The sequence below is a fragment of the Gobio gobio genome, assembly GCF_949357685.1.
Source record: "Gobio gobio genome assembly, chromosome: 23".
NCBI classification, from domain to species: Eukaryota; Metazoa; Chordata; class Actinopteri; order Cypriniformes; family Gobionidae; genus Gobio; species Gobio gobio.
Genome location: NC_137119.1, coordinates 39,467,350 through 39,494,295, shown reverse-complemented (window position 1 = coordinate 39,494,295; position 26,946 = coordinate 39,467,350). Strand labels below are relative to the sequence as shown.

Genomic DNA, 26,946 nt, shown 5'->3' with positions numbered 1-26,946 from the left:
ATTTAGTATGTATTAGAGTTACCTGTGTTCAGTTTCTGTACAGTCTAATCTTTTGCTTTTGACTACGGGTGAATCTCCAGTTGTCACTGATGATTGTCGTTTGGATTACAATCCGCCATTAAAATGATAAGTTTAATCATTCCAGCTGCTGTGAGAAAAGGCTATAAATGATCCACCACCTGCAGCATCCTCGCATGCAATACGACTACTAGCTGGACTCTTTCTTTATGTGTACAAACGTGACGTATTGACGCAAAGACATTCTCGAAATTCCCGTTGAAATCCACCAGTACCACTTAAATTATAACACATTACAAGCTATACCGTTGTGAATAGGTAAGGAGATAGTTTTGAACACTGGCTGGTCATGTACTTGCTCAAATTGATTTTGGATCATTTTTAACCCAAAAAAAGTCACGGACTGCAGCTTTAAATAGAATAGAACAAAAATAAATGAATAAAAAACGTTGGAGGAATCAGCAGCATTGTTTTGTAGGTTCAAACGTAAGATGGTTTAATTAGATAACAACAAAAATAGCATCACATAACACTGCAACGAAAGTACAAAGTTCTTTATTAAAATCAATAAACTTCTAATATGTTCATTAGGCACGACGAATATGTCTTTTACCAAGCAGAACATCTTGGATCAACATCTTTTATTTGCTTCTGGGCCAAAATTCCTGTCAGACAAACAGTCAACCTTCAACTGGAGGATATGGAAACCTGCATATGAAAATAATCATGTTTTGGTTAATCCTAATTATGATATACTAAACAGAAATTAGGACATAAAAAATCAAAACTCACTTAAGTTGTAATTATGACATTCCAAGTCATAATTAGGTAACACTTTATTTTGATAGTCCACTTTAGACATTCTACTAACTATAAGTAACTTTGCAACTACATGTCAACTAACTGTCATTAGAGTATTTGTAGACTGTCTGATTAATATTTACTAAAACTTCATTTTGTTTGTCCCCCAACAGACATTCTACTGACTATAAGGAATTTGGCAACTACAATTCAACTTATTCTACTAACCCGAACCCTAACACCTAACCATAACCTACCAGTCTACTGACAGTCAACTAATACTCTAATGACAGTTAGTTGACATGTCGTTGCAAAGTTACTTATAGTTACACTCTAAAAAAAAAGGCTCGTAATCATAGGGGAACCTTTTTTAGTGCTATATAGCACCAATTTTGGTGCTTCAGTGGTTCTTCAGCGGTTCTTCAGAGGTGCTATATAGCACCTTAGTCAAAGAACCGGTGAAGAACCTCTGAAGAACCGCTGAAGAACCACTGAAGCACCAAAATTGGTGCTATATAGCACTAAAAAAGGTTCCCCTATGATTACGAGCCAAGAACCATTTTTGGTGCAATATAGAACCTTTTTTTTTTAGAGTGTAGTAGAATGTTTAAAGTGGACTATCGAAATAAAGTGTAACCCATAATTATGACACTAAATTGAAATTATAACATTAAAAAGTCAAAATTATGACATGCTAAGGCATAACTAAGAAAAAATGAAGACTGTGTCATAATTAAGATTTTTTTCTTATGTGTTGAAAATGTGTTGAAGTCATAACCCTAACCCTAAAATCAAACTGTTTATAGCAAATATCCAGGAACACGGCCTACTTGGCAAAACCACAGAAAGCATCTGAATTAATAAGCCACAAATGTGTTTACTATTAGACTATCACTATAATTGGTCTCACAAATCACAAAGTTGATAATTGATTAATGCTCATGTAGAAATGTAAGTAATATTTCCAGGTCAATTAATAAACTTGAGAGTTTGTATGCATTTAGAGGTATTATCTTGGTAGTCTGGAGATTTAATATGCATGTATAAAAAGAACAAATTCTTCTCATGATTGTTGCTAAATTACATAAAAATGACCAGTGTTGAATCAGCTCTGTGACCCATTCTCAACTAAAACTACAGTTCAGGGGGTTCACACGCAGTCCCTAATCATGGAGGATGCTTTTGCTTGGTGCCATGAAGGATTGAAGCTGTTCGATGATCTGTCCACTTCTGATATCTCTTTCTCTCACACTTTCTTCAGCCTCGCTCATGTCTACAGGCTGGTGCTGACCACGGTTATCCGCGGCCTGCAGTCCTGGACGTGATGGTTTATTACTGAGCTCTTCGTGACAGAGCTGTAAACTTTCTGCTCTTTCTCTCTCTTGCACATGACATCACTTCCTGCTCTACTTGCGTTTTTTGTACTGTAAGTCCCATTGACCTCAGACGGTCCAGACTCTTTTATGGTGAGGTTTAATTCCTCTCCACTTGTTTGATCTCTCTGATTCTCGTCAGCCTCTGCAGATATGGGCGGGCTAAACTGGATTTCCTCATAGATGCACAGCTCTGGTTTGGATTGGTCAGAGTTGGACGTGAACTGATTGTCAGATGTGATTGGCTGAGCGTCTGGTGGTTGATCGGGCATTTCTTTGAGGTCAGTGTAGCTTTTTCCATTTGTTTGGCCAATATGTGCCATTTCGTATGTTGTTTTGGGACTTTGCCTCTGACCACAGTCTCCTCCCACTGGTTTATCAGGCGTTTGATTGGTTCCCTGGTCTGATTGTTGATTTTCCACTGAAGGGAGGGATGCTGCTCCATGAACGTAGACCGGGACTAACTCGCACCGTCGGTTATTTGACAGAAAGCACTCAGATTTCACGTTAGCGGAGACTGACAGCTTTTGTCTGTCAGAACTTCTGTTCTTTTTATGAGGTTTGTGTGTTTGATTGTTTCCCTGATGTCCCTTAAACACTGTAAGAGTTGAAATATGATTGATGGAGTGGCTTTCTATGACGATGATGTCATTGCAAGATGATTGTTGTGCTGTTTTGTCCTTTATTTCACTGTGCACTTTTGCGTCGTCACATTGTGGCATTATTGGGTTGGCCGACTCTCTGTTGTGGCTTTTAAATTTGCGTCTATCACTGCTGTAGCCGTTGCTCAAGTGTACAACAGCAGAATCTGGAAAAGAAGAGAAACATGACTAGATTATTATTATTTAACACATCTTGCATTAAAATGAAATTCTTGTATTCTTTACAAATTGTGATTGTGCAGCATGTGGCTAATATGAATGTGTATTAGCTATTGTGGATTAATTAACATAATTTTTTATTGAAAATTCTATATAAATATTTTATAATGCATATATCTGCATAATGCAAAACAGATGCTGCATGTAACCTGGTGTGTATTTCTGGACATCAGTCTCTTTTTCATTGGCTGTAATAAGTTTCAAGGGATGAATGTCGTCTATGAAGTGCTCTCTGGCTGCACTGAAAGTAAAAGAAAAATAAGAGACATATAGTGGCAATAAGAATGATGTAAATGACATAGCAATAGAAAGAAGCTGTTCTGCTAGTTTAAAACAACCCAGCTTGAATTAAACACGGCATAAAGCTTGAGATTTAAAGACATGCACCACATACAGCGCTCAGAGAAATTAAAGATTAAATGCAATTTTGAAACCATTCACAGTGAAAGCATGTATTTGTATTCATGCAAATATATCTTTCATTACTGTCAATTTAAAGCTACACTGTGTGATATTTTCCCCCATCTAGTGGTGAAAAGCTATGTGACCATCCAGTGAATATTAGTTTCTGTTCCTCTCAATTCCGATTTCGTTTTAACTCCTACGGTGGCCGATTTAGTCCAAGATTAACATGGCTTCCAGTTCGACCTCGTCCACATTCGACACGGTGCCATCGAGTGTTAAAACGCGAAAGGCGAAGCTTGAATTTACATGTATGTCCCTCTTTGGCTGATGTATTTTCAAGATGGAGGGGCAACATGGCGACCGGCATTCGAACCCATTACCCGTATGTATTTTCAATGGCATATTATAAACTTACGAAAATACTTTATTACTTGAAAGAAGTAAATATACATTAATGAGCACATATATTTTTGAAAAAACTAAGTGTTTTTAGCTAAGAATAAACTAAAAAAGTTACACAGTGTAGCTTTAACATTTGTTTTGTTCACGGGTGTAGATGGTGTAAATATCCATACCTCATACTTCTGTCTCTTTTATCCGTTTGTCTGAGTTTAGTCTGGCGTTTCTGAGAGCTCATGGCAGCGTCGCAGTCAGACTCAGAGTTTGTAAGGCACAAGGCTTCAGGCTCGAGCTGTAACATGCATTCATGCACACATGCATATAGTCATCCGTATGTATTATGATTACACTCGGACTCATTTAGTTTCTAATTTAACTACATTTCCCAGCAGGCTGTGGGTTCTTTCTAAGCTCTTGATTAGATATTTTTCCTAATATCATATGGAGGAATCACTATACAACAGGAAAATGTGTTTTGGAAAGTGAACAGCATTTTAATATGAAATAAATGATTTCACCTCCTGCTGATGGTGTGTCCAGACCTTTCTATCAGCCAGTGCCTTCTCTCTGGGACTTTGAGGCAGTTTCTTTTGCGACATCATCTCTTCCGGTCCGTCGGCCCAGTGTAAGTGTCTGTTCTTGTCGGCCGTCTCATGCGTCGTTCTGCTGGGTTTCTTCGCAGCACTCCTCTGGCTGTTCCTCAGTCCTGACTGCAGGGTGATTCGCTCGGGCAACTCAGGATAGGGGTCGTCTACAAAAATGCGCTCTGCGATTAGAGACGTAGGGAGGGTAGTCGTCATGACGCGCGTCAGATGCAGTGGTTCGTGTGGGACTTCGTGTTCAGCGCTCATCCTGCTGTCATTGGCAGGCCTCTCTTTGGTCCATCTCTTATAACTCTGGTGAATCTTCATGTAGTCCTGCTGCTCTGCTTCAGTCACACACTCCTTTTACAGAGAAAGATTGAAATTAAATTGACACAGCAGAGTGTCTGTCCAACTACACTTCAACCACACATTGATCCATGGCAATTTGGTGTAACTTTTAGCAGTGTTTGTGTACTGGTTAAGACTCGGGGCTGGTAAACGGAAGTTTGTTGGTTCAATTCTAAGATTTAAAATCACTAAGCTAGTGAAAGTTACACATTTTAATTGAGAATTGATTATTGAAGGTGACGTGAGAAATGGAGACTGGCCCTGTCCCATATGGCACACTTCATGTCGCTTGTGGACTTATAATGGCTGCTTATAATGGCTTCCCATTTTGTCATTTGGCACTTTTGAGAATGGAGGCGAGCTTCGCAGCAGACCTCTACCCGTCAGTCAAAGCGGCTATCACGAAAGTGCGGACTCATCGAATGATCACAAGGGCTTAGGGTTCCATTTTGGACAGGGCCGATGTGATAACAACATTGTATTTAATTTCCTGAAAATGTAGTATACAGACTACCGGCACATCTGGGAACGTAACTGTTAATTTAGTCAACGCCCCTTTTTAGGGGAAAATAAACTAGACTTCCATACAAAATAGCGATAAAAACAATGTCCGTACACAGCCGGCAGGCTTGAATAACTTAAGATATCACTCAGATTAAACATGTCAAGTAATTATATGTCCAGCCTGCCTGCCGAGAGCGTGAAAGATACATCCACACACTTAATTTGGTCAATTTAAAAACACGTCCCTTCATTCTCCCAGCGTCAAATCGGTGTAACAAGTGAATGATTTTACTTCGTTTTTTGCCAGTAAACATCTTTAAAGGTGAACTATGTAAGATTTTTGCAGTAAAATATCTAAAAACCACTAGGCCAGGGTTATATATTTTGTTCAGTTGAGTACTTAGAATATCCCAAATGTTTCCAACTATTTGTAAATCGTGAGAAATTGCTCTTTTAACCAAGGAACCGGGACGGGTGAGCTATGCGTTTGAGGGAGTCGCCTGTCGATTGAGTCATATCTGCGTTACCCTCAGTTTCCGGTTTTATTCAGTGAAACACTTTACTCTCACTGCAGCGTGAACAAGTGTCATAGCAGCCGCCGAGCGAACGTCATAACTTCCCTTTCAACACACTCAGATATATCTAATATGATAAACAGAGTTGCGTTACCTCATACTCATGACTGGAAAAGAGGAAGTGGCGCCGGCAACCGTGTCATAATAAAAGTCTCGCCGGCGACTGTGCCATAATAACAGTCCCGCTCTTCAATCGCTCCTGCGGCCTTGCTCAGCTCCACAACACTCGGTCCTGCTCTGCTTCAGACTACAGTAACGTTAATAATCGCATCCATGAACATGATTTCTGCCTGAGTCTTATCCTGACTGTTTTCCACCGGCTGTGAGGTGAAGACCACATGTCCCAAGATTCTGCGCTCAAACGTGGCGTCATCAAACTACGCCTTTGTTTTGAACAGGCGACCTCTAGTGGACGGAAAAGTTACATAGTGTAGCTTTAAATGTATATATTATGTCTTTATATTTAGAGTAATGAGAGCAATTTTCTGTCCAGCCATAGTTAACTAGCCTGACTTAGCTTCCGATAGCATCATCTGTACTTCATGATTCAAAAACGAAGTTAAATCATTCCCTGGCTTACCTGGTGACTCGATGAGGTACGTGTAAATGTCCGGGTAAGACACCTCTGGCCACTGGGTGGGGTTGTTACACCAATTTGACGGTTGGAGAATGAAGGGACATGTTTTTTAAATTGACCAAATTAAGTGTGTGGATGTATCTTTCACACTCTATGGCAGGCAGGGTGGACATATAATTACTTGACATGTTTAATATTGGTGATTTCTTAAGTTATTCAAGCCTGCCGGCTGTGAACGGACGTTGTTTTGTGCCGCTATTTTGTATTGAAGTCTAGTTTATTTTCCCCTAAAAGTGGGCGTGAATCTGTTCAGAGACATTCTATGACGTTGTGCGTATAGTGCATCTCATTACCATGTTGAAGCCTCCTAACTCGCCCTCAAAGTAGGAAACAGGTTTTGGCTGAGGAACTGGAGGACAGAAAGAGAAATTATTTACAGCATTTACGTGTTTAAATGAATGCACATTGACACAGACTGACACATTTACTCACCCCCCTGCGTCTGTAGACCCAGTAAGGCCATAAAGCGGCTCTTGTTCACCCTCAAACCACACAAGATATCCTCCATCATCCAGAGCTGCCTCTGTGCCTGAATCTGCTCCTGGGGTTATATGGATTTATTTTTTATTTTTTTTTGCCATTTAGCAATCTGTAAGTAGCCATTTAGCAGTCTAAAGTCTCTATGCCAAAAACTGTAAAGAAATCAGATGTTTCTGTATGCTGATGGTGGCACACAAAAGAACATTAATAGGAGCAGAGCATCTTGTGCTCAAATGTGGCATTACCTGCGGCATTCCGAAGTGCAGGATGTGTTGGAGATGAGAATGGAAAACGGACAGCTCGCTCTCCATCCGTTCATAATCACTCCACAATTTGTCCATCTCCTGATGAAGAGAGGTGTCGCTGGATTATTAATGCATGAATCGGCTCTACTAAAGTGACATAAACATAACACATTTTCAGTAAGAAAACCGAATTCCGATTTTTATGATGATGATTGCGATTGCAATTTAAAAAGTGATTTAAAAAAAAATCTTGGTTTGCTGTGTGGCTGCGCGACTATTATATATCAATATGGCTATAAAATAATAATAATTATCATCATCATTATTACTAAAAACAAAAGAAATATTACATTTTGTAATTTCACTGTAAAATACTGTAAAAAAATATATAATTTTATATTATATAATACATTACAATTGTAAAGTTACAAAACTAATATTTAATGGCTGCCTTAATTTCTTCATTCTCAAACGTTAAACCATCAAAATATATTTTGACTGAAAACCGATTCTCTTTATGATTTTGTTGATAAGTGTTTCTCATTACAAGTATGAGAAGATGGCCGGGACATTTTGGGCTGGGACATTGTGTGTTCACAAATGCACATTAAAGCTACTCAAACTCAGAGCAGATGCAGATGGAGTTTGTTTACTGTGAAGCGAGACGCTGTAAGAACACATTGGCACGCTTCTCTCTGAAACATGCAGCGCATACATTTATTTCATTAAATCACAGGAGATTAATTATTCAACCATAGACAACACACACACACACACACACAGTACTTTACCAATGACAAATCGCATATTCTGGCTCGTAGTGTAACCAGCTCCTCCTGAAGCAAAGCCTTCTGGGATACTTCCTGCTCTCCAGGAAGTCCGTCTTCCCTCCCCAGCCATTTGATTTCTAAAGCATACTCAACGCTTTTCTAAAGAATGGGAAAGAGCAGGCAGGAATATTTTGTGATGTGTTTGTTTGATTGTATGTGTGCATTATTTCAGTGTACGTGATCTTTGTGTGACAGACCTTATCTGCCTGTAACTGAGCCAGCTGCATAGAGACAGACTGCAGGAGTTTATCACAGCCGCACAGACGAGTGAGAACCACCTGAAGGACAGGAGGAGGAGGAGGACAATGGCTGAGAGAAGCTCAAAGAGCCGGATTCACAAAAATCATCTTAAAACAGAAGTTAAGAGGTTCGTAAAAATGTTACATTTCCATTTACAGTTCTCTTTTTAAGCTGTATGTTTGATGTTACAAATGTAACAGTCATCCGATTGTAGTAGCTCTTGAGTCAACAGTACAGTCATATGAATAAAAATCTATTTTATTCTTATTTTCTAACTTAAGAATACATTTAAGTACATTTTGTATTCCCCTAAGAAATATACTTAAAGGGATAGGTCACCCAAAACAAAAAATTTGAATTCGAAATTCATTAACAACTCAACAAAATAACTTTTGAATTTGACAATTATATCGGCCGCTGGTTTGCGTAAAAGAATCAGACTTCACATCGCTAATGTAAAACGCATCAAAAGCCATCTTTTCGTGCTGTCTGTAGATTACCTTTATAATAATAAGCACGCACACTATTATGTCACGGTTATAACATTAAAAATGAGGTCCCTATTCATGCACATGCCTAGCAATAGTAATATGCATTATATGAAGGTAGTGTTATGCTGGAATGCCTAATATTTGAAACAATCCAATAAATTGACATGAGTTCTCTCACACACACTCACACACACACACACACACACACACACACACACACACACACACACACACACACACACACACACACACACACACACACACACACACACACACACACACGTGCACACACTCAGGCACACTCATACATGCACGCACACTCTCACATGCGCGCACACACACACACACACACACACACACACACACACACACACACACACACACACACACACACACACACATTACAGTGCACTTACATCTGTATCGTTTTCCAGATCTCTGATTGGCTGTATTTCTCTCTCCATGAGGATGTCTGATTTACCTGCCTGGAGCAAAATAAAATAAAATCTAATTAATTTGCCATAATGACAATCAATATGCAATATTGTTTTGTTTTTTCTCCAATGACAGCCATTCAAAAGTAAATTACCTTTTTTTTAGGGCTGTCAAAAGATTAATCGTGATAAGTTTGTGTTTACATAATATATGTGTGTGTACGCTGTAAATTATTATTTTTATATAAATACACACACATTCATGTATATTTAAGAAATATTTGCATGTATGTACTGTATATACATTTATATAATCTATAATATATATAAATATAAATGTTTTATATATAAAAATAACTTTAAAAAATATATATATATATACATGCTTGTGTGTGTATTTATATATAAATAATAATTAACAGAGTACACACACATATATTATGTAAACACAAACGTTTATTTTGGATGCGATTAATCACGATTAATCTTTTGACAGCCCTAGTTTTTTTGCAAGCTACATAAAAATGGTAACAAAAAATTCAATTGAAGATATTTAACATCTAACAGCTTGAAATAGGCGTGAAATGTGAAAAACAATTTACTTTAATAGTCAAACAGCATAAATCTTATAAACAATTATTTTTTTTTTTAAATAAATAGCTTAATTTCATTAATATAATATTTTAGAGCATGTAATATGCCCCACAGGGATGTCAGAGACCATGTGATAATGTGAAAGAATTGTTCTTTTGAAACGGTTCATTGAAATTCAATATATTAATTGAACCATTTAAAAGAACCGATAACATCAGTTGTGCTGTATTGCATGGAAAATTCCTTTAAAAAAAGATTGATAACATTACATATTACAGATTTGTCTTACCTTGCACATCACCATGTGTTCAGCCGTGTGGTAGTTGGAAGAGTAGCACACAGAACATGGAAACTCAGGCTGAAAAGACTGAAACCCAGATAGACAGTTAAAGGAAGTGTGTATTTTGAATATGACCGTATTGGCACATTTGTGTATATTCTTTATTTTCACCTGATCGGGCACATGTCCTCTCTCTGTGTAGATGTATGGTGACAGGGGTGCGCTTGAGCAGTTATCCAAGGGCCAAACGTCCGCTCTGCCCATGCTACCGTGACACGGCGACCCGTACAGATCTCTGGGAAATGGAGGCTGCTTGAAGGCTGCTTTTGGATGTAGGAAGGAAAAAGGATCCTCATCTGCGTTTACCAAACTTGGGGAGTGCTCAGTAGCTTCAGCCGCACTGATAGAGAGAAAAAGAGAGCCGATCTTAACAATTCAAGTGGCATTTTTGCATGGATTGTTCTGAATTTATCACAATGTATTGCAGGGATTGCAAAGAGGCCATTATTGAAGGATGGGACGAAACAAATGGAAGATTTAGGTGATTCGCAACTGGTTTTGCTTGATGGCCTAGATTTTACATTGGATATCAAGTGGTGTCCCAACACAATACCAACCAAAAAAAAATGTCATTAAAATGAATTACTATTACCATGAAGTGCATACGCCCAATAATATGCAATAAGTCTCACTTAATAAGTTTTATGAATTGCATTTTGCATTGTTTTCCCAGCAGAACAGACTTGTGATGCATTTTTAGGTTGCAACCCACCAGTTGAGAAACACTGATTTTATACTTAGAGCTCTTATGAATACATCAGCAACAACAGGCTGTTTAATTCAGAAAGAGGTAGAAGGGTCATTTAACCCTTGTGTGTCAATTACAAAAAGTTACACATAGGCCCATAGAGGACAAAATTTTCCATGTCCAAAAACATCCGTTCAAAAACTGTCATAACATTTTTAAAGAAGTCCCTTGGCAGATTTTTGTTGAAGTAAAAAGGTTTAGAAAGTGGGAAAAAAAGTTATAGATGTTTAAGTATATGAAAATGATTTATGAACATATTTTATATAAAATATTTGTTTTAATATATATTGAACTCTAAAACTGCTAGAAAATCAAAGCCATAAAACTGCATAAGTTGTGTTCCAAATTGGAGGATAATATCTAAAAAAACATGTGTGTATATATATAATTACATGCATACCACACTCAGACATCCTTACCAACTCACAATTATAGATGCATAATTTATCCAATTGGCTCTATAATATGCAAAAGCAGAAAACAGGAATAAAGCGAGTATTGCTTTATAGGCCAAATCTGAGAAAATGGCACCATCAAAATGAACATTTTGAAGCCTTGCCAACAAAGATTGCATCATTTTATAGTTAAATTGCCCTAGAATTAAACATTTCAATGTGAAAATTTGTCCTGAGTGAAACTATTTTGTGTTATTAGTGTAAAATAGATGTATTAAAGGGAATGGGGGTGAAATAAAGTTCCAATAAAATACACACTTGTGCCAAAATGTATGCAGTTGGCATTAATTATATTAAAAAAAAAACAACAACTGAAAAAGTCAAAAATGTCCATAAGGTCGCACAAGGGTTACAACCTACAACTGCTTTCTCAGAAGAAACCTTGATTGACCTTGGCTAACTTAAATGCTAGAAAAGTGTAAGTTTATTGTCCAGTTATAGTGAGTTTAAAGGTCATTCATGCAGTATAATTGTGAAGCGTCTCAGATCATTTACATTGGTCTGCTCCCATGTCTTCCTCTCAGTTCTGGTGTCTTCATTTTAATCCCGGTCATCTCGTGATCCAGTAGAGTCGGTTCTGTCTGCACCCTGGTCAGTTTTGTCGCGGTCTGGGCGTTTCTTTCTGGAAACGGGGTCATGTGCTGGAGCTCCAACGTTTCAGAGTTATCTCCCATCTGAGTGAAGTCCTGAAAACTGGCACAGCGTCTAAAGAACAAGCGGTAAGGTGAATTACACAATCCATAAAAAAGAATTTGAAATATAAAAAGTTTGAGGTTCACCTGTTCATTATATCATCAGCCTCCATGCTTGCTGATTGGCTGAGAGCCCTGACCCAGCCCAACATGTCCTCCTGTGTCTCAGCGCTCATGATGTACGGCCTCATGCCCTGATGAACCACCTAAATGTGTACAGTGAGAATATGAGGTATGTACTGTACATTTAGGATTTTTAAGGAGACGTTCACTCTCACCTTGAATGCATATTTGCGGTTCCTGCACTCTCTAGGTGAGCAGTACAGAATCCTGTAGCTGGGAAGAGGAATACTGCCCAGAACCGACTCCTCACGGCTGTCTGGAGAAAGACATTTCAGGGAATAAGAAAAATGGTAATTTCAGTCTTTTTGAAATGGAAAGGAATGCACTTAGATCTAGTATAAAACAATAACATGGTTTTACCTTTATAATAATATAGGCAGTAATTAGAGAGAACAAACCATCTTCTTTTCCACAATTTCAGTCCAGTGCTGTCCTATAGAAAGAGATGGTTATGATGACATACAAATATCTGAAATATTTGACCCATTGATGTATTTAAAATGCAGTTACACTTCTAAGACGACCATGTTTTTAATTTATGAATCTGTATTTTGTATATTTTTTGTGGATCTTAAAGTAAAAAATGTGTAGGTGGTATAAAATAATGGAGTGTCTATTTACACCAAGTGCAAATGGTGTGCCTTGTTGGCAAGTGCTATTCAAACTAGCTCCGCCTAAAAATGCCAAAACAAGGCTAAAAAAATAACCCGGGTTCGAATCCGCCTTTTGCAGAGCTCGATCTTCTCTCTTTTCTTATCGCATATCACATTGGAAAGGCCTTTACTTTCAATAGAAATGAAGGAAATGTTCTTAAAATGGAAATAAAGTGCCTACTGAAATGTTTAATAATAATAAAATCATTTATTGGGTAGGGTCAGGGGTAGGTGTAGGGAGGGAGGGCTTTTATTGTCCCATTAAGGTGGCATCCATTTAATAATTGTAATAAATGTAATAATTTGCACTCTATTATTGCATCCTGTTTATGTACAACAATATTCAGGTGCAAATAGTATGTATCTTTCAAAATAAAGTATAAATAGTATCTAATTACTATTTACACATATTGCAAAGAACTACTTTTACATGGTGTAAATAGAGTATGTCACTATTTTCACTTAGTAAATAGCATCTACAGCTATGTGCACTTAGTGTGAATATCATCTATCGCTAAGAAAATGTTATTTTCACTTAGTGCAAAAAGTGATAGATGCTAAGGAAATATGCTATTTTCACTTTGTGCAAAAAGTGATAGATGCTAAGGAAATATGCTATTTTCACTTTGTGCAAATAGCCGCTGCCATAACATAAAACAAGTTCAGAAAAGGTCTCTTAATTTTTTTTTATTTTAGTATTATTTTTCTATATAGCTTTATTTTTTATTTCTGTCTTAGGTTTAGTCATTTTAATGCTACATTAATAAGTTTAAATTTTTCATCTGATATTTATATTGTATTTTATTTCAGCTTTATTACAATTCCCTAATGTGTCACCAAACGTTTTAGTTTACAATAACAACACATACTCAAACTGTAGATATATCAGGGTCTGTATATCAAAGATTTTGCTGAAAAAAGTAGTTATTTTCATAATGTTTCCCGGCTTTCCTTTAGCTCAAACAGTAGAGTGTGGTGCTAGCAACGCCAAGGTCATTGGTTTGATTCCCAGCGAAAGCAAGAACTGACAAAATGTAAAATGTGTACCTTGAATGCAATGTAAGTCGCTTTGGATAAAAACGTTTGCCAAATGCATAAATGTAAATAATGTAGAAAATCACTGTGAATACAAAGATCCACACCCTGTATTTAAAGTAAAAACATGTTTTAAGATATTTGTAAAGATTTCTCTGAGATCTTTATTGGTCATGATCTGGTGATACTGCATTGATGGTCAGTATTATGCGTTAAAGCGTAAAGTTACCCTCTTGTACAGCCATCCTCTGATCACCACAGGACAGTTGGGGTCTCTTTTTGCCGCTTGACATCTCTTTCCAAACGCCTGCACTTTTTCATGATTCTGCACATATATAAATCACACAAATGGTGTCATTGGGTTTGAACGTCTACCTGTGTTTGTGTACAAATGCATAAAGATATGTTTATATGACTCGCCTTGTCTCTGATTGGCAGAAAGGACACTGTGGCGCTGCTGGAGGCCTGACTGACCCTGTCCTGATCCTCCATCCTAGAGAGACAATAGAGATGGACACCGAATTAATCATCAATAACCGTCAAGCTGTTCAGGTTAGAAGACTTTGCTGTTAAACCACAGTTTTGGATTTAAAGGACACGTAGATTTTGATTCATTGAGGTATTAGTTCTGTCAGTCCGTCATGGTTCAATATCAGGTTTAGGAAGGCTTGCCCTGATTGCAGAGGTTTTGGTATGCAATCCAGATTTTGTAAGGCCACAGCCAGAGACTCACTCATCCAACCACCAGAGGGAGCCCTCTCCTGAATATTAACATCACTCCATTCCTTCTACAGATACTTCCTTTTTTTAGGTTTAAAAGCCCATCCGAAATCATATACTTATATATCATATACTTTTGTCACATATACTAGTATGTGACAAAAGAAGTATGTACAAATTCACTCATAAAAGAGTAGGCAAAAAGTCCCAGCATGACTTAATTCGGCAAGAGTCTGAAGTGTGCATTGCATACGATGGATACTTTACCATCACATGAAGCCAGGGGAGATGAAAGGCGGTGACATGACGCAACTGATGCTGGTAGGTCACATGATAAGGGGAACATGGCGAATGTAGTACGTCCAGATTACATTCATATTACACACAGGTTTTTAGCGCTTGCGAAGTAAGAAGTACCTACTCAAGAGAGTATGCCATTTCAGACACAGCCATATGCTTTCTTTTGCTCATTGTGAAGTATTGCTAGTTCACCACCTGCCTTACTGAGTGTTTCTCCATTGTACGAGAAGTGCTTTGCAACCGATGCACTGTTTCACATAAGATGTCAGATGTATTTTTCACATTAGCTTTTGGGTGGATGTATACAACAGAGATGAATATTGGTGGAAACTCACGGGGCAAGTAAAATGGGCGAAGTGATACCGACAACAGTTCAATATCGGGACCGCACACAGATCCCCTCAGAATCACAGACTTGCACCAATGTTGGTTAAAGTAGATGCACCTCCACCCAATGATTTTGTATAATTTGCTGCATTAGAAATTGAAAACTTCCCTACGTTAAAGTATGCAAAAAAACAGTACGCCAAAAGAGTAGCATGTCAGAATTCGTAGTATTCGAAAAAATGAAAAAGGCGAAAAGTAGCTTGATAACCTACTACTTCCACAGAGATTCTGAAGTTCAGATTCAATGGACACTTTACTATCCCATGAGGCCACAGTTTTATGAATGACAGTGAAGCTGATGCTAGTAGGTCTTGTGACAGTAACGACATGGCGGATGTAGTATGTCTGCATTTCATTTTATATATTACCCATTACCCATTACTTGTGAAATGGATTTTATTCACATATAAACATCAATTATAAAACAGAAAATTCATTGTAATTTGTTTGACATTCCTGTAAGACTGAAATCAATTAAATCTACGTACAGTTTTGTAAAATATGAAGTATGACATGTATGTAAATGCCTTTTTAGTTATGGAAACATTTTACTTTGTAAAAAATATTTTTATAATTCATAATATTTGTTTTTTTTTATTTAGTGGTGGGTGGTTATCGGCGTTGACGTGCTGCGTTAACGTGAGACTTAAAAAAAATATTGCCGTTAATCTATTCTTAAAGTTGTGTTGGGAGCTGGATCTATACTACGCAAGCTATGGTGACTTTCACCTTGATATTTTAGTGCGGATGTACACCTAGCCGGATTGCACTGTAGGGGGCGAGAGAACGAGTCTTCGAACCTGTGTGTATGCCTACTAGTGTTATCAAAAAATATTGATATTTCGCTATGTAGCGATACTGAAATATCTGAAACGATACAATGTTCATTTTCTACATATCAGCTGCGCTCTCCTCTCCTCTCCGACCGACAGCGAGTTGACACGCACCCGCCTCCTCTCATTCAGTTCGTTTAATCCTCTGAACATTGCGAACGGGTGTTTCCTCATGACAGCATGTTGGTATTGGTGTGACCGGTCTGAATTTCGCACAGGGTTGCACATAACGTTAATTCTACTAATTCCCGCAGATTTCGCACTCGCATCTGAAGCGCACACACACATACCGTAATAAAGCCGCCTCTGACATACAAGTGCAAAAATGATCTCCTTTTTCCAGTTTATTAATGGTCAAATACACTCAAAAATGTCTCAATGCCCATCTTGGTGAGTTTTAACGTAAACACAGTCTTAACCAGCTCACAGTAACAGTGTTTGGGATCCATGCGTGCGTCAGGTCTTAAAGGGACAGAAGTTATTTATTATTCAAACTACAAAAAGACAAACGATCACTTACGAGTACACATATTCTGAATGCCTTCGGCAGAATTCAAATGAGCCATTTAAATCTAGATTAATTCCAAGATTACAGTGAGATTAATCTAGATAATAAAAAAAAATCTATGCCCACCACTAATTTTATTAAAACAATTAGATTAAAAATAAAATAATTCAAAATAGAAGGTCATTGAAAAATTATTAATATTATTATTTATTTTTTTACGCAACTATGGCTAATGTTCAGTCATGACTGGTATGTACGTGTAGCCTGGCTCCACCCTCCTACGTACTTCCGCTCAATTTTCATTTTCCTTCAGTACTCCGTCTGGGATTGCAGTATATTCTCTGGTTTTCTCTGGTCAAATTTTAACCGGCCCAATCAGCGAACAGAGGGAGTGGCTGAGAACGATGACGTGATGTTTGCGCTAGTTTGAGATGACATGCGTCATGACCAGACGTTAGCGATTGGTTATGGCAGATTCAGAGTGGCTCTGGGCCGATCCAGAAGTTTTAAACTTCAACAGAGTTCACGCCTTCATGGAAGTTAATGCTTGTCGTCAATGGAGAGTGGCCAGACTCTCTGTACAAATGAAATGTTCGAGAGTCTGGTAGGACCAGGCTAGTGTAAGTGTAGAGTGTTGTGAAACGGGGTCAGTTTTTTAGAGACATTAACCATTTGCCTTGTTTTATCACACTTTAATATCTGCCGAGTCATTTCTGGCCACATTTGCTTTGTGAAACACGTATCATCTCACATTCTTATACTCATTTATTCTCTTGCTGTTATTGTGCACATACACCTCATCCATTCTGTCCTCTCTAGCAACTCTGAAAACTACTGCTGCCATCACTGGACACTGATTGTTGGGAAAGTCCAGTCCATTTTGTTCTTCACGTCATTCCTTTATGTGCCCACTGACATTCTTTAATCATTTATCAGAATAACAGAACTATTGTACTGATGCAAACTAGATATTTACATTTGAAGAAATTTTTAGTGGTGCTTTCCTGTGCAATACTCAATACTGCTGGGGTCTTCTGAGTGTTTTAAATGGGTTGCTAGGGTGTTCTGAGTAATTGTTAGTGTGTTGCTATGCTGTTGCTGGGTTGTTCTGAGTGGTTGTTAGTGTGTTGCTATGCTGTTGCTGGGGTGTTCTGAGTGGTTGTTAGTGTGTTGCTATGCTGTTGCTGGGTTGTTCTGAGTGGTTGTTAGTGTGTTGCTATGCAGTTGCATGGGTGTTTTTGAGAGGTAGTATGCTGCTTTGCTGTTGCTTGGGTGTTCTAAGTGGTTGTTAGTGTGTTGCTGTACAGTTGCTTGTGTGTTTTGAGTGGTTGTTAGTGTGTTGCTATGCAGTTGCTGGGGTGTTTTTGAGAGGTTGTAATGTATGCTGCTATGCTGTTGCTGGGGTGTTCTGAGTGGTTGTTAGTGTGTTGCTGTGCAGTTGCTGGGGTGTTTTTGAGAGGTTGTATTTTGCTATGCTGTTGCTGGGGTATTCTGAGTGGTTGTTAGTGTGTTGCTATGCAGTTGCTGGGGTGTTTTTGAGAGGTTGTAATGTATGCTGCTATGCTGTTGCTGGGGTGTTCTGAGTGGTTGTTAGTGTGTTGCTGTACAGTTGCTGGTGTGTTTTGAGTGGTTGTTAGTGTGTTGCTATGCAGTTGCTGGGGTGTTTTTGAGAGGTTGTATTTTGCTATGCTGTTGCTGGGGTATTCTGAGTGGTTGTTAGTGTGTTGCTAATGCAGTCATTGGGGAGTTCTGAGTGGTTTTCAGTGTGTTGCTATGCATTTGCTGGGGTGTTTGAGAGGTTGTATTCTGCTATGCTGTTGCTGGGGTGTTCTGAGTTGTTGTTGTTGGTGTGTTGCTATGCAGTTGTTGGGGTGTTCTGATTGGTTTTCAATGTGTTGCTATGCAGTTGCTAGGGTGTTCTGAGTTGTTGTTGTTGTTGTTGGTGTGTTGCTATGCAGTTGCTGGGGTGTTCTAAGTTGTTGTTGTTGGTGTGTTGCTATGCAGTTGCTGGGGTGTTCTGAGTTGTTGTTGGTGTGTTGCTATGCAGTTGCTGGGGTGTTCTGAGTGGTTTTCAGTGTTTTGCTATGCAGTTGCTGGGGTGTTCTGAGTTGTTGTTGTTGTTGGTGTGTTGCTATGCAGTTGCTGTGGTGTTCTGAGTTGTTGTTGTTGTTGGTGTGTTGCTATGCAGTTGCTGGGGTGTTTTGAGTTGTTGTCGGTGTATTGCTATGCAGTTGCTGGGGTGTTCTGAGTGGTTTTCAGTGTGTTGCTATGCAGTCGCTGGGGTGTTCTGAGGGGTTTTCAGTGTGTTGCTATACAGTTGCTGGGGTGTTCTGAGTGGTTTTCAGTGTGTTGCTATGCAGTGCTGTTTTTGAGAGTTTGTGAGTGTGCTGCCATGGTCATTCAAAAGACTCTATCCCTAACTCTGATCAATCTCGCTTGCAGGTGAAAATCGTAAGCCACACACATCTTTCCTCAACATGAGGACAATGCACATGCACACAACGCGCACATGCCGTTCAGATCTTATGGTTAGGGGCTTGTTCTAGTCACAAACCCTTTGAGAAATAGTAATGGTGTTAGTCGACTTGGCAAATACCACTAATAGAAACGTACAAAGTAATCACAAGTAACGTGGTGTTAGTTCAGAAACCCACTACAAGCACACAAGTTTCACAATCTGCAGATGAAGTACTAACCCAGCTCAAGGATTTCAGGTAGTAAAGCGCTCCAGATATAATCGATATCCTTACAAACTTTAAATAACGGCTCAAGAAGTCTTGCAGGAGTCTGTCCTCGTGCTATTCTGGGTGCTGCTGGCCCTTATCTTAGAGTGACACATAACAGCTGTTTTGCCCTGACTGACCACTGGATGGGTTCACGGAGTGCGTGAACGAGAGAGAGTAGAATTAGAAGAATGAATGATCACAGTTGTTGCTGCTCTGCAGGAACTCTGGCAGCTGTGGTTGCCAGAAATTCACTTAAAGATATGGCAACAATGTTTCAGGCGTTACAGGAGGCATTTTGGTAATGTAATTTGAAACAAATGTACATAACCAATAAAAAAACCCACAAAAATAGAAATGTATTATAAAAAATGTATCAAATAAATCCTACAGTATTTTACAGTAAAATATATTTTATTGGTAAATCTAAAACTATTTTTCAACAATGTCAGGCCTGTTTGGTTTCTGGAGTGTTCTGACTGGTTGTTAGTGTGTTCCTATGCTGTTGCTGGGGTGTTCTGAGTGGTTGTTAGTGTGTTGCTATGCTGTTGTTGGGGTGTTCTGACTGGTTGTTAGTGTGTTGCTATGCTGTTGCTGGGGTGTTCTGACTGGTTGTTAGTGTGTTGCTATGCTGTTGCTGGAGTGTTCTGACTGGTTGTTAGTGTGTTGCTATGCTGTTGCTGGAGTGTTCTGACTGGTTGTTAGTGTGTTGCTATGCTGTTGCTGGAGTGTTCTGCGTGGTTGTTAGTGTGTTGCTATGCTGTTGCTGGAGTGTTCTGCGTGGTTGTTAGTGTGTTGCTATGCTGTGTCTTGGGTTTTCTGACTGGTTGTTAGTGTGTTCCTATGCTGTTGCTGGGGTGTTCTGAGTGGTTGTTAGTGTGTTGCTATGCTGTTATTGGGGTGTTCTGACTGGTTGTTAGTGTGTTGCTATGCTGTTGCTGGGGTGTTCTGACTGGTTGTTAGTGTGTTGCTATGCTGTTGCTGGAGTGTTCTGACTGGTTGTTAGTGTGTTGCTATGCTGTTGCTGGAGTGTTCTGACTGGTTGTTAGTGTGTTGCTATGCTGTTGCTGGAGTGTTCTGACTGGTTGTTAGTGTGTTGCTATGCTGTTGCTGGAGTGTTCTGCGTGGTTGTTAGTGTGTTGCTATGCTGTGTCTTGGGTTTTCTGACTGGTTGTTAGTGTGTTCCTATGCTGTTGCTGGGGTGTTCTGAGTGGTTGTTAGTGTGTTGCTATGCTGTTATTGGGGTGTTCTGACTGGTTGTTAGTGTGTTGCTATGCTGTTGCTGGGGTGTTCTGCGTGGTTGTGATTAGGGCTGAAACAATTCATCGAGTTACTCGATTAACTCGATTACAAAAATTCCTCGAGGCAAAAATTCTGCCTCGAAGCCTCGTTAAATTCCTATGACGCGCACATCTGATTCACACGGACCGCTGTTAAATGTTCAGGAAGCACACCATAGCGCGTGATACATTTTGAATTTAGTTTAGATTCTAGATGCCCAGAATCACTATAGTAACTGCATGTTTTACACAGTTTATGTAAGTTGATTACCGTTCTTATGGCTGCCACACACACACACAAGGCGCTCGCAAGCCCCGAAGCCAGATCGCTTTCACTTTCATCCTCATAAAGTTTGTCAAGTAAATGCTTTTAAAGCCTTGCCAGTTTGAACATTGAAGCGATTGTGCACTATTCAAAAACAACAATACGGAAAACTTATTCATTCAGTGCTCAGCTTTTTTCTGTGACACAGAGAGCCGAGCCGTGTCACGTCTCTGACAACGCGCGCGCCCTGAAGGCAGACCTCTTTTCACGTGAAGATCGCGCGCGGAGAGCTGCGCAGAAACGCAGTGTCAACGCCGTCCTGTGACTAAAGTAGAGTCACTAAAGTAGCTTAGAAACTCAACTCAACCGTTATAGGCATACATTTGAATACCCTTGAAGTAATTACAAACCACAGCTTCGTAATGAATAGAGACGGAATGAGTAATTCACACACAATCCCTCTCTCATTAATGCATCCAAATAAATGTAATGTAGGTCTACTGCTTTGTTAATTTATCTGTATCTGATGTACAACAAACAGAAATCTGCCCCATAGACAATAACTGCTGAAAGTGAACCGTTTTCTTCAAGTATTTTAAAATCACAAAGAAATGCACTTTTTGTATTTGTTGGAAAAATTCCAACTTTAATAGTAGAAAATCAGTAACACACACATACATGCACCCTCCTCTCTCTCACGCCAGTCAGACCAATCGTGGCAATGCATCACATATGCTTAAACTTTTATGTAGCCACGCAACAATAATTTCAGCATGCGTTCACTGTATATACCGGGACGTGATGTTGTGACGCGATTTTTCGAACGGATGCTTCACCTAAAATGCACCGCAATGCAAGTGATGCAAGCCAAATGCAGCGTTCTATTGAAAATTAATGTATGTATTAGTGCTGTACCAAACTGCAATGAAGCCTCACGCACACACGCACACGCACTCACACACACACACACACACACACACACACACACATGCACACACACATGCACATGCACACACAAACAGGTTGCTAGGTTACCATAGCAAATAGGCTCACCCCAGGAATGATATATTATTTGTTAGTAGCCTAATGGTAAATGCTGCAGGTGTAGAAATCTACATAAAAGATATTTACTTTGATGTCAGGGCTAGATTACAGCATGAAACCTGTTGTGCATGTTAATAAATTAAATTGCTTTTCCTCTTCATTTTCGTTATGTATTATTTGTTTTGGTTGTTTAAAAACACAGACATTTTTTTGTCCGATTAATCGATCGATTAAGTACTAGATTAATCGATTACAAAAAGAATCGATAGCTGCAGCCCTAGTTTTTAGTGTGTTATGCTGTTGCTGGGGTGTTCTGCGTGGTTGTTAGTGTGTTCCTATGCTGTTGCTGGGGTGTTCTGCGTGGTTGTTAGTGTGTTCCTATGCTGTTGCTGGGGTGTTCTGCGTGGTTGTTAGTGTGTTCCTATGCTGTTGCTGGGGTGTTCTGAGTGGTTGTTAGTGTGTTGCTATGCTGTTGTTGGGGTGTTCTGACTGGTTGTTAGTGTGTTGCTATACTGTTGCTGGGGTGTTCTGACTGGTTGTTAGTGTGTTGCTGGAGTGTTCTGACTGGTTGTTAGTGTGTTGCTATGCTGTTGCTGGAGTGTTCTGCGTGGTTGTTAGTGTGTTGCTGGAGTGTTCTGACTGGTTGTTAGTGTGTTGCTATACTGTTGCTGGGGTGTTCTGAGTGGTTGTTAGTGTGTTGCTATGCTGTTGTTGGGGTGTTCTGACTGGTTGTTAGTGTGTTGCTATGCTGTTGCTGGGGTGTTCTGACTGGTTGTTAGTGTGTTGCTGGAGTGTTCTGACTGGTTGTTAGTGTGTTGCTATGCTGCTGCTGGAGTGTTCTGACTGGTTGTTAGTGTGTTGCTATGCTGTTGCTGGGGTGTTCTGACTGGTTGTTAGTGTGTTGCTATGCTGTTGCTGGGGTGTTCTGACTGGTTGTTAGTGTGTTGCTATGCTGTTGCTGGGGTGTTCTGACTGGTTGTTAGTGTGTTGCTATGCTGTTGCTGGAGTGTTCTGCGTGGTTGTTAGTGTGTTGCTGGAGTGTTCTGACTGGTTGTTAGTGTGTTGCTATACTGTTGCTGGGGTGTTTTGAGTGGTTGTTAGTGTGTTGCTATGCTGTTGTTGGGGTGTTCTGACTGGTTGTTAGTGTGTTGCTATGCTGTTGCTGGGGTGTTCTGCGTGGTTGTTAGTGTGTTCCTATGCTGTTGCTGGGGTGTTCTGCGTGGTTGTTAGTGTGTTCCTATGCTGTTGCTGGGGTGTTCTGCGTGGTTGTTAGTGTGTTCCTATGCTGTTGCTGGGGTGTTCTGAGTGGTTGTTAGTGTGTTGCTATGCTGTTGTTGGGGTGTTCTGACTGGTTGTTAGTGTGTTGCTATACTGTTGCTGGGGTGTTCTGACTGGTTGTTAGTGTGTTGCTGGAGTGTTCTGACTGGTTGTTAGTGTGTTGCTATGCTGTTGCTGGAGTGTTCTGCGTGGTTGTAAGTGTGTTGCTGGAGTGTTCTGACTGGTTGTTAGTGTGTTGCTATACTGTTGCTGGGGTGTTCTGAGTGGTTGTTAGTGTGTTGCTATGCTGTTGTTGGGGTGTTCTGACTGGTTGTTAGTGTGTTGCTATGCTGTTGCTGGGGTGTTCTGACTGGTTGTTAGTGTGTTGCTGGTGTGTTCTGACTGGTTGTTAGTGTGTTGCTATGCTGTTGCTGGAGTGTTCTGCGTGGTTGTTAGTGTGTTGCTGGAGTGTTCTGACTGGTTGTTAGTGTGTTGCTATACTGTTGCTGGGGTGTTCTGAGTGGTTGTTAGTGTGTTGCTATGCTGTTGTTGGGGTGTTCTGACTGGTTGTTAGTGTGTTGCTATGCTGTTGCTGGGGTGTTCTGACTGGTTGTTAGTGTGTTGCTGGAGTGTTCTGACTGGTTGTTAGTGTGTTGCTATGCTGCTGCTGGAGTGTTCTGACTGGTTGTTAGTGTGTTGCTATGCTGTTGCTGGGGTGTTCTGACTGGTTGTTAGTGTGTTGCTATGCTGTTGCTGGGGTGTTCTGACTGGTTGTTAGTGTGTTGCTATGCTGTTGCTGGGGTGTTCTGACTGGTTGTTAGTGTGTTGCTATGCTGTTGCTGGAGTGTTCTGCGTGGTTGTTAGTGTGTTGCTGGAGTGTTCTGACTGGTTGTTAGTGTGTTGCTATACTGTTGCTGGGGTGTTCTGAGTGGTTGTTAGTGTGTTGCTATGCTGTTGTTGGGGTGTTCTGACTGGTTGTTAGTGTGTTGCTATGCTGTTGCTGGGGTGTTCTGCGTGGTTGTTAGTGTGTTCCTATGCTGTTGCTGGGGTGTTCTGCGTGGTTGTTAGTGTGTTCCTATGCTGTTGCTGGGGTGTTCTGCGTGGTTGTTAGTGTGTTCCTATGCTGTTGCTGGGGTGTTCTGAGTGGTTGTTAGTGTGTTGCTATGCTGTTGTTGGGGTGTTCTGACTGGTTGTTAGTGTGTTGCTATACTGTTGCTGGGGTGTTCTGACTGGTTGTTAGTGTGTTGCTATGCTGTTGCTGGAGTGTTCTGACTGGTTGTTAGTGTGTTGCTATGCTGTTGCTGGGGTGTTCTGACTGGTTGTTGGTGTGTTGCAATGCTGTTGCTGGGGTGTTCTGACTGGTTGTTAGTGTGTTGCTATGCTGTTGCTGGGGTGTTCTGAGTGGTTGTTAGTGTGTTGCTATGCTGTTGCCGGGGTGTTCTGAGTGGTTGTTAGTGTGTTGCTATGCTGTTGCTGGGGTTTTCTGACTGGTTGTTAGTGTGTTCCTATGCTGTTGCTGGGGTGTTCTGAGTGGTTGTGAGTGTGTTGCTATGGTGTTGCTGGGGAGTTTTGAGTGATTGTTAGTGTGTTCCTATGCTGTTGCTGGGGTGTTCTGAGTGGTTGTGAGTGTGTTGCTATGGTGTTGCTGGAGTGTTTTGAGTGGTTGTTAGTGTGCTGCTACGCTGTTGTTGGGGTGTTCTGACTGGTTGTTAGTGTGTTGCTATGCTGTTGTTGGGGTGTTCTGACTGGTTGTTAGTGTATTGCTATGCTGTTGTTAGGGTGTTCTGACAGGTTGTCAGTGTGTTGCTATGCTGTTGCTGGAGTGTTCTGACTGGTTGTTAGTGTGTTGCTATGCTGTTGCTGGAGTGTTCTGCGTGGTTGTTAGTGTGTTGCTATGCTGTTGCTGGAGTGTTCTGACTGGTTGTTAGTGTGTTGCTATGCTGTTGCTGGGGTGTTCTGACTGGTTGTTAGTGTGTTGCTATGCTGTTGCTGGGGTGTTCTGAGTGGCTGTTAGTGTGTTGCTATGCTGTTGCTGGGGTTTTCTGACTGGTTGTTAATGTGTTCCTATGCTGTTGCTGGGGTATTCTGAGTGGTTGTGAGTGTGTTGCTGGGGTGTTCTGAGTGGTTGTTAGTGTGTTGCTGGGGTGTTCTGAGTGGTTGTTAGTGTGTTGCTATGCTGTTGCTGGGGTGTTCTGAGTGGCTGTGAGTGTGTTGCTGGGGTGTTCTGAGTGGTTGTTAGTGTGTTGCTACGCTGTTGCTGGAGTGTTATGCAGTTTCTGTGGTGTTCTGCATGGTTGTGTGTATGTTGCTATGTGATTGTGAGTGTGATGCTTTGCAGTTACTGGGGTGTATTAAGTGGTGTTTGTGTTGCTATGTGGTTGCTGGGGTGTTCTGGGTGGTTGTTAATGTTTTTCTATGCAGTTTCTCTGGTATTCTGTGTGGTTGTGTGTTTCTATGCAGTTTCTGGGTTTTCTGAGTGGTGGTGAGTGTGTTGCTATGTGTTTGCTTGTAACATACTTTTACAATTAACAGGTTTTTGCAGTAGCATTTTTATTCTATATTTTGTAAAGTAAAATCTTTTGTAAAAAAAAATATTTTGTAAAGTAAAAAAAATAATGCAAGAATGCATGAATACATGTGGGCACTGAGTATTCGAGGTGTAGGAGTGTGTGTGAGTGTCTGAGAAATGGTTGCATAATGTCTGTTGTGCAGCACACATACAAATAGAGTCTGTGCAAAACAAAGCATGAACTGTTAGATGCCTCATGAACAAAACAACAGTCATTTATTGAGAAATGCTCGCTGCTGATCTGGACAGGAAGATCACACTATTTTAGCTTGTGTGTGTGAAGATAAGAGTTCTTTAGAAAGGTTTGTGTTGAGGATTATTATTGCACACTTTATTATGTCATAACCAGGGGCCGGATCCATAAAACATTCTTAAGAATAAGATTTATCCTAACTGCAATTTTCTAACTTAAGAATAAATATAAGAATATTTTGTTTTGCCAAAAACATTCCTTAAAAATGTAATCCTTTTCCAACATTTTTCAAAAGACAAAACTTAAGAACAATTTCTTAAAAATTACCTCTTATAACCTCTTAAAGTTAGGATAACCTCCAACTTGTCTTGATGATGTTTAATAAATCATCAGGCAACATATGCTGCTGTACACATTCATGTGTCTGAAATAACTCACTCTTTCTCTCATTCACCATTACATACATACTGAATTCCACTTAAAAAAATCTACCAACCCCAAACTTTTGAATGGTGGTGAACTTGAATTCACTCATTTACACTACCATTCAAAAGTTTGGGTATCATCCATATGCTCACCAAGACTGCATTTTATTTGATCAAAATAGCATTACTTCAGTCCTCAGGGTCATATGATCCTTCAGCAATCCTTCTAATATAATTAAGAAACCTTATACTGAACTAAAACTAATGTGTATATAAAACTTTTTATATATATATGGGATGTTCAGATTAAGGCCACAAAGACTATCATACTATCATAAATATGATGTATTTTCTTAAACAGTGTTTAAACAAGTACAGTTGTTAAATAAGTACATGAGCACAACAAATAACTACAAACTACATAAAGAAACCAAATATCAAGTGTAGTAGAAGAAAGAATAAACAGTAAATTTCTTGTACCTGGTCTGTTTTCGGTACCCGACAGCAACTTCCAGCGTCATGGTGTTTTCAGCATCTCTCGCTCTGAGAGACAAACG

General features: G+C 39.8%; 1 protein-coding gene and 1 long non-coding RNA gene across 2 annotated transcripts; one reads left to right on the top strand and one right to left on the bottom strand.

Annotated features, from left to right (window-relative positions):
• Positions 1–498: 498 nt before the first annotated feature.
• Positions 499–26,946, bottom strand: plekha4 (pleckstrin homology domain containing A4). Its single transcript, XM_079806323.1, has 19 exons — positions 26,870–26,946; positions 14,306–14,378; positions 14,115–14,210; positions 12,558–12,630; positions 12,353–12,453; positions 12,162–12,280; positions 11,878–12,087; positions 10,291–10,519; positions 10,129–10,206; positions 9,228–9,296; positions 8,278–8,358; positions 8,042–8,179; positions 7,251–7,349; positions 6,958–7,066; positions 6,819–6,874; positions 4,396–4,821; positions 4,054–4,169; positions 3,223–3,314; positions 499–3,000 (listed from the first exon to the last, which is right to left on the bottom strand). The coding sequence occupies exons 1-19, from the start codon at positions 26,908–26,910 to the stop codon at positions 2,093–2,095; spliced, it is 3,114 nt and encodes a 1,037-aa protein (XP_079662449.1). The 5' UTR covers positions 26,911–26,946; the 3' UTR covers positions 499–2,092.
• Positions 11,487–14,437, top strand: LOC307119789. Its single transcript, XR_013815675.1, has 4 exons — positions 11,487–12,101; positions 12,181–12,306; positions 12,388–12,487; positions 14,324–14,437. It is a non-coding gene; the product is annotated as an uncharacterized lncRNA (long non-coding RNA).